Source organism: Gymnogyps californianus, chromosome 18 (genome assembly GCF_018139145.2).
Source record: "Gymnogyps californianus isolate 813 chromosome 18, ASM1813914v2, whole genome shotgun sequence".
In the NCBI taxonomy this organism is placed as follows: domain Eukaryota; kingdom Metazoa; phylum Chordata; class Aves; order Accipitriformes; family Cathartidae; genus Gymnogyps; species Gymnogyps californianus.
In genome coordinates, this window is record NC_059488.1 from 12,824,154 (window position 1) to 12,832,532 (window position 8,379).

General features: G+C 35.8%; 1 protein-coding gene across 1 annotated transcript in view; it reads left to right on the forward strand.

Moving 5' to 3' along the window:
• The window catches only part of RALGPS1 (Ral GEF with PH domain and SH3 binding motif 1), a 125,857-nt gene that overhangs the window by 35,544 nt on the left and 81,934 nt on the right, over positions 1-8,379 (forward strand). Inside the window, exons 8-9 of the mRNA XM_050908100.1 lie at positions 1,771-1,863; positions 3,983-4,109. Coding sequence (XP_050764057.1) covers positions 1,771-1,863; positions 3,983-4,109 — 220 coding nt within the window. The remainder of the gene's footprint in view (positions 1-1,770; positions 1,864-3,982; positions 4,110-8,379) is intronic.

The window sequence follows — 8,379 nt, forward strand, 5'->3', positions numbered from 1 at the left end:
GGGGGGGGGGGGAGTAAAACTCATGGGTTGAGATAAGAGCAGTTTAATAACTAAAGTAAAATAAAATATAATACTAACTAATAATAATTAAAAAAAAGTAATGAAAAGGAATATAACAAAAAAAAGAAATAAACCCCAAGAAAATACAAGGGATGCACAATGCAGTTGCTCACCACCCGCTGACCGCTACCCAAGCAGCAATCCGCCCCTCCTGGCCAACACCCCCCAGTTTATATACTGGGCATGACGTTCCATGGTATGGAATAGCCCTTTGGCTAGTTTGGGTCAGCTGCCCTGGCCATGCTCCCTCCCAGCTTCTTGTACACCTGCTTGCTGGCAGAGCATGGGAAACTGAAAAGTCCTTAAATAGGATAAACCAAGTTTAAAAGTGGTTTGTCATGTTGATGGCCAGCTACGTGTTGCCAACACTGAACATGGCGGTAAACTGTTCTGTTTTTTGTCTCCCCCAAGTCAAACTTATCTTTTATGAAAAGAAATCTCTTGCTTCTAAAATGGCTATTGTGAGACTTGTATTCCTACTTGTAACATGTAGTTGCTGGTATAAAGTACCACTGTTAAAGCTCAGTTATTTTAATGAGTTTGAGCACTGCATTTTACAAGTCATTCTTAACTTTTTAAAAAATATATTTATTTTAAAAATTACTTTTCTGCTTCATGACCTGTGGTCATTCTGTTTTGTATGACCCTATGTGACACTTATTAATATTAGAAAGAAGACAGCACTTGGATCAAAGGCCTGAGTGCTAATCTTGTACGTGTGAAATTGTGTGTGTGTGTAGGTAACTAGAATAGTATTTTCCATGTAATACAAAATAAATTTTTTTGGTATTGTGAGTATTTCCAATGCTTCTGCTTATGCAGAAGAGAATGTATCTGAATAAGTTCCTGGCACAAACGCATAGTCCAAGTACTAGGAGAATGGTCAACTTGGAGGTGCTAGGTTATTCTTAGAAATAAGAGGTGGGTTGTTTTTTTTTTGCCCCCTGCAAAAGGGAAAGCACTACCCTCTTCTCTTCCCCCTCCCCCACCCCCCCCTTCTCATTCAACAAAATCCAGATCTTCCTCAAGTGCTCCCAAGTAATAAGTAAATCGATCACTCAAGGATGAATCCAGCCTCTTTTTAAGATTTATGAAGAAGCTACGTGACAGCAGTTCTCATTTTTCTGTCTTTCTGGAACTATGTTGTAGGAAGCTTTATCATCTAAGACAGCTTTATTCCAAAGTATTATCTCTTTTGAGATCAATGTGTTTTGAGTAATTGTCAACACAGGGTGAATTTAAAGTATGTTGAAGTGAGGAAAATTTGTCCTGTAAAACAGATTACAAAATAAAAAGTTGTATTAATTCTGAAAGGGTCATCAGCATCTTTGGTTGATGTTTTTGGCTTGATAAATTTTTAATTTCCAAAATTATACTTATTTTCAAGAACAATGCATCAAATGATTTTTTTCATATTTACTGTTCCTGAAGGACTAGCCTTAGAAAATAACAAATTCAAATTAAGTACAGTTTGTATTCTCACAACTGAAATGTCTGTTGTTCTGAGGGGTATATTTGGAAAATTTGCAACTTTTAAAGTGGTCTTAAGAATTTTGCACGTTGACAGCATTGGATAATGTTGGTGTCTGCAGTCATTGATGAAAACTTTGTATTTTATTAATGAAAAAAATTGTATTTTATTAACGCAACTTTGAGATTAATCCTGCTTCCCTTTTTGATGTGCTAAAAGTTATTATTCCCTTTTTTCAGAAGCTTCTAGAGCTGAATAACCTTCATTCTCTTATGTCCGTGGTGTCAGCGCTGCAAAGTGCGCCTATCTTCAGACTGACCAAAACCTGGGCTGTAAGTTATTCCTTGACCATTGTCTTTTCTGTCTTGTTTGAATTCTGAGATTTTCTGAACTCTTCTGAATTGTCAAATTGCATGCGCTGGAAGAAGATTGTTTATATCCTTGTTTTTGTGGTACCATCATGGCAGAAGTAGTGATCTGTTACATGTTTTGTGAAAGTAGAGTTTAAATGGCTGCATATTTTTAAACAATCTTTTTTTTCCTGTAAGAGTTTCCTGTTTTCCTGTCTGTTCTAGAAGCCACTGATATGCTCAAGAGGACTTGAGTTGATAAGTAATCTTAGAAGACGCTCATACAGAGTGTGTATCAGTATCCCATTATCCAAATCATTGTGTGTGTCATTAATACATTACCTAAAAGGAAAGGAAGAAAAAATACCTATTACAAATATAGAAGCATTAATTTTGTGATTATTCTACAATGCATTTCAGTTTTCATTTATTTTAGAAATTAAAAGCTTTGATAATTCCATTTTCAGAAATTTGGTCTCTCGAGGGCAGAATTTCTCATTTAAATTCATTGTAAGTTTTGCTGTTTCTTTAAAGTGTAATACAAAATTATAATGTAGTCCTGCTGTATGTAATCTTTAAATATACAAAGGATTAGGTAATTCTCATTAATTTAGTGTTCCACCCATCGTGGATCACATTAACTGTTCAGAACTGATAAGTAAAGATGGCTATACTTAACTCTTTTCCCTAAGTTCATTATGTCTTTAAAATGCCTGTAACTTTTTGGTGGTTTGATTGCTCAGAATTAGGCTATAGTCTAATAAAAGTGTAAGTGCCTGCTGTTTTGAGCAGCTTGATGAGCTTGATGAAGTCGGAACTTAAATAGGGAAAATTGCTCGTGTGTGAATAATTTGACTTAGACCTAAAGAAGTATAAGGCTCTTAGTAGGCACAGTAGTTCAAAAAATACAATACAGTGCAGTTAGGGCCTCAAGGAATTCTCAGTGCTGTTTAGAAAGAAAACAGCAAAATTATTCTGAACGCTTTTCACTCTTGTGCCTTTTATGTTACTTTTTATTAACAGCTGTTATTTAACTATGATGTGGTGCGGACTGTTCCAGAATTGCAACGGGCCTCAGGGCTCCCATTTACACTGCTGTTGTGCTGATGACTCCTGTCAAGCCCATCCTATTCCAAGCAAGACTGAATGAAGCAGTTAACTCATGCTTATCCGCTGCAGTATTTTTTATAACAATGGGCAGACTCACAGTTCTCTAGAAACAGAGCAGCTAGGCTTATGAGCTCTGTAGTACAAGAGCTGGAATTTTACAGAGGAAGAGGTGTATTAAGAAATGTGCTATGGAACAGCTGTCTGTTGTCAGAAGGTACAACTGCAAGAAGCCAGTGTACAGTGCCATAATTCTCCACTCATTCTGACTCAGTTGGCTTTTAAAAATCATCTTAAAAATATTGCTGGTGTTTCTAAAAACAGCTGAAATAGGGAATGTGTTTTTATAGCTACCGTTGCGTGTTTTATGTTTACTTTTCAGTCTTCTGTCACTTTAGGATCTTTTGCGTTGCTAAATGTTTTTCTGATTTTCTATAGTAAGTCCAGTAATAGAAAACAGAGATTTAAGTATCATAGTGATTTACTTTCCTTATACTTTTTTCCAAAAAGTTTTGTCATACTTTTAATAAGGCACTGTTGAAATGGCACAATTTGCATTTATTTAGAGCATTTTCCATTGCTATTTCTACTTTCAAATTCAAGAGGATTTTTAGTAATTCTGATAAACTATGAGAATGTTGGTGACTGTATAATAACATATATTATTCCTCTAAAAATTTAATATTGCTGAGGTTATTCAAAACTCTGAGGTAGTGATATGTGGATCTTTGACCAACTATTCAGAAATAATAATCATATTTGTTCATAGCTTAAGAGTTAGGCTGAATTTCCTTTTTTTTCTTTATTTTTTTCTTTCCCTTGACAGGTAGCACGTTTTCAAACGTTGTGCTGGTTTGGGTGATGATGATGAATTTAAGATTAACTTGACTATGTTTTCCTTTACTGTGGGTGATTCAACAAATTTTATTATTTGTTGTTGTCTTTGTGCAGCTTCATCTCTTAAAATTTTATGATCTTCATTTTTTCTATGTAGCTTTTGAATCGCAAAGACAAGACCACCTTTGAGAAGTTAGACTATTTACTGTCTAAGGAAGATAATTATAAAAGGACACGAGAGTACATCAGAAGCTTAAAAATGGTTCCTACTATTCCCTATTTAGGTGAGTGTGAACAATTACCTTATTTATCTGTAACTCATTTTGACTGACAAGCACTGATGTAGCATGTTGTGCACCTGAAGAACACTATAGGTAGAAGGTATGGTTCACTTCATTTCATATTTAGAAAAATTAGATCTGGTGGAGATTTTTAAGCTATACACTGTCTATCATCTCTGACTTGCAGAAGTTTTGTGCATTACTGACATCTGAAACTACAAGTATGTCTTTGTTTACTGTCCTTTTGATGTCTTCAGAATTTGCAAGAGTGTTGGGTTTCAGAAGTGTCTTTGAGTACAACATGATTTAAGACCTCATTCCTGTAGCTTTCATTTTTCCTGGGCTGTTTTTTTGGATACCTCATAACTTGCTATCTCTAAACTGTAGTTGTTGGTTTGTGTCAGTTTCTTGTATATACTTTGAAAAGAGATACAAACTGAATAGTCAATTCAGTTGATTGACTTGTCTTTTCAGTGTTCCCTTGTATTCATGTAGACACACTATATCATTATTTCCCCAACGGCTCTTTTAACTCGCAATTACTGCCCATTACTAAACAGTGCTAGCATTCCTGAGGAACAGATTCCTGTTAAACAAGGCCATTCAGACACTGGAATGTCTTTCTAGTGATGGGTTTTTTAAAAGAAAAAGTTAATCCAAGAAGTGTTTAACCATGTCTTCTGTAAGCGATATAATAGAAACAATAAGATAATTTATTGTAATTATTTTCTAGTGCCCAAGAAAAGACAAATACAGGGCTTTTTCTATAGCAGTCCACATATGCAAAGCATGGTCCTGTTGAAGTAATTGTTTTGAACATTCTGTAAATATGACTTCTAGAAAAAAAATATATTTTAAAAAAATCAAACTAAGTCTGGAATTACCATCACAGATATTCAGCATGAGTCACTAATATTTGTCAAAGTTATAAGCAACAGAATACACTATAAAGAGATATCTTAAACATTTTAAAGTATTGGTATAACCACAAACTCCACTTCTCATGCAACTTTCGTCCTCATCTAACATCATTCTGCCTTGTGCTTCAGCCACATGAACTCCACAAAATCAAATCTGAAATACACCTTTACCTAAAGTACTAGGGATGGCTGTTATTCCTGACATAGGAATTCCAGTTGATGATCTACAATTACAGCCACACATATGAGAAGAAAATTTAAGTATTCTAGGAATGATACATAACAGTTCTTAGAGAACCATGTTGTATTCCTAGAAGGCTTCTCATCACTGTGATACTTCTTACTTAGCATGAGCAAACCTGACATATTTGCGGAATTTCAAAAAGATACGAGGAAAACTCTTTATTTTTTGCATAGGCTTTTTAGCACCTCAGGCTTATTTGTAGTCTTAAAGTATTCAAGGGACTACTAAAAAAACCTTTATGTGGATGTGTAAGCACTCAAACCAATCAGTTACTTAATCTAGTTTGCAGTAGACTTTTTAGAATCTTCATTCCTTTGGCTTTTTCGCTGTTTATTCTGTTGATCTAGTGCATATACTTCAGAAGAAATCCATGACGTGATATTGTGTTTATTTTAAATGGTTTGGAGGTAGTGGGGTTTTTTTGTTTGGGTTTTTTTGTAGTCCAATATAATGAACTGTTTTCTGGCTTTATTAGTAATTTAGGATGATGCTAAGCTGGAGCTAAAAAGGGTAAATGTTTTTAAATCACTGAACCTACATAACTAGAGCCCAAGAATTCTGCAGAGGCTTCCTGGGCCAGAATTGCTGTCTTTGTATTAGTGACCCTCAATGCCCCAATATATTTCTCTTCCATGAACTCATGCACTCTCTCTTTAAACACATGTAAATTCCTTGCATCCACAGCACCCAGGTGGGAAGGGTTTCCTCAGCTCTGTCCAGTACCACATTCTTTTGCTTGATTTGAACATGGCGTTTTCTACCTTCACTAGATAAACCCTCCCTTGTTCTGTATGCAACTTCTTGAGGCTACTCCTGACGTTATGGACTTCAGTCATTATCTCTGTTGTCTTCACAGTAAATCTTCATTTACCTCTCTTCCAAAAGGAAGACTCCTTGGATTACTTGATCATGGCTTGTACAGATGCCACTTGGCATCCTTGACAGCCTTCTGTGGCAGCGTTTCAGTTCTGTATCCTTTTTTAGGGGAAGAGAGTGCACATGGACTGCATGCCCAGTTCCAGATAGAAGTGCATGTTAGATTTATACAGTGACTTCAGAAAGTTTTTTGTGTTCTGCTTAATAATCCCTAACATTGTTAGCTCAAAGGTTAGTAGCAATCAAGAAAGCAAGTTGTTTTCAGGAACTATTTGTTGTAATCCCAAGATATTGACTTTATTGGCAATTATTTGCTCTTTTTGTTTTATATGGAAAGTCGGTACTTTTTTCCCCCCTGTATGTATCAGTGCCTGTAGATTTTTCATCTTCTGTCTTATTGTCCAAGCAGTCTGTCTCATAAATCCTTCTGCAGTACCTCTCAGTCAGCCCTTCTGTTTGCTCCCCTCAATTACTTAATATCATCAGCAGATTTTTGTTCCATTGTTCACTCCCATTTTCAGGTCACTTATGAATATGTTGAACAGCATGAGTCCCAGCACAAATTCCTGTGGATAACAGTCAGCACTGCTTATGTAAAATACTTCTTATTAAATAAGTTCGACGGCCATACCTAATGGCCATACTTAAAGTGTTGAAAAATTGGTATGAGTTATTGAAACTTCTTTGAAAATAATTTCAGGTTTGAAGGAATGTTTAGGTTATCAAGACAATATTCAAAGTGGACTTGTTTCAGTGTATAAATATCTTCTCAGGGGAGACGATATTAGGTATGGAAAAGCTTCTTTAATCTGTCTGCTTAAATGAACAAATAGACTGATAGGTCTATGTTAGGAGTAAATAGTGACCTTAAAACACTGAACGAGAGTGACGAAGTCTCTGAAGATTTGCAGAGTTCGTGGGACTCCCGTTTCATGCTGTAGAGCCTCTTGTCTCTCACTGCAAGACAGTTAGTTATCAGTTCTCATTCCATCTGGGGCAGCCTGAGATTGAGATGTGCTGGAGAACGTGCTGGGGAGTTAAACAACTGCTTAAGTTGTCCAAATACTCTGGTTTATAGAATTGGCTCACAGCCTTGTCTAAGAAATACTTTAGTACTATCTAGTTATTGGGACATCACTCCAAGCCAGTTTTAATTCAATTTAAAATGAAAATATTTCTGAAATGGACAAAAGTGTTACAAGCCTAATAAAAGACATGGGTAATGAAAGTGAAAGGAAAAAATCTACATGTTACTGAGTTACAGGGTTGAATGTCAAAATTCCTGCTGGTGTCTAGCCAACCTCCTTTAGACTTCCTATCCTCCTGCATATGTTGTACCTCAGGTTTCGCACATCACAAGAGAGCCTCTCCTTGGTGATTGCAAAGACTAAGCAGCGTTGCTGCTCTTTTAAAGTAGGGTTTTCCCTGCTTCCTAAGAGGTACAGTTGAACCTTTGTGTAACCAGATGAATACAGGAGACACCAACTGGTATGTTTACAACCTCAAGCTATAATATGAGAGATTAATATGTTCCTTACTGTGTTTAAAACTACTATGTTAAAACATCCAACAGTTGTTCTTTTTTCAGACAGATCTTCCAAGTTTTTTTTAAAAAAAAAAAAAGCAAGAGAGAAAGAAAAAAATCATGACATTGGCAAGGCTGTGGTCCGGGCTGTTGGAAACATTTAGCCACAGTGTGATCTAAGAAAAAATAAGTCACATTGTTTTGAAAATTCATGGGTGCAGTGGCTAGCTACAGCTTTTTCCTGTCTTCACTGTAGGTGATCTTTTAGGTTGTATCTGTATGTTTTAGAAAAGACAAAGATAGGTATGTTCTGTTACAATCTACAGGTTTCACCTGAGTTGTGGTGTTTTGTTTTGTTGTTTTTTGTCTTGGACTATAACAACGGGGATAATGCTGAGAACTTTGAATGATAATAGAACAGTTTCAGGAAGGAACTCGTATGAAATATGTGTGTAAGAGAATAACGAGTTGTCTTCTGAAGTAACTTAAATCTTGTGATTTAAACCTTTTGTCTAAACGCACATGGACCTACAAAAAGTTCTTCCTCCTTGAGGTGTGTGGAAATTTAGTATTTTTCTCAGCTGAAAATTGCTTTGCTTTTGATGTTGTAATATTTAGACACTTCACACGCGTTAATAGTAGCTGTGTATCAGAGTTGATTTGAGTCATGAGGCAGAGTGGTGTGAAATTAAGTAATTATCTATTCTT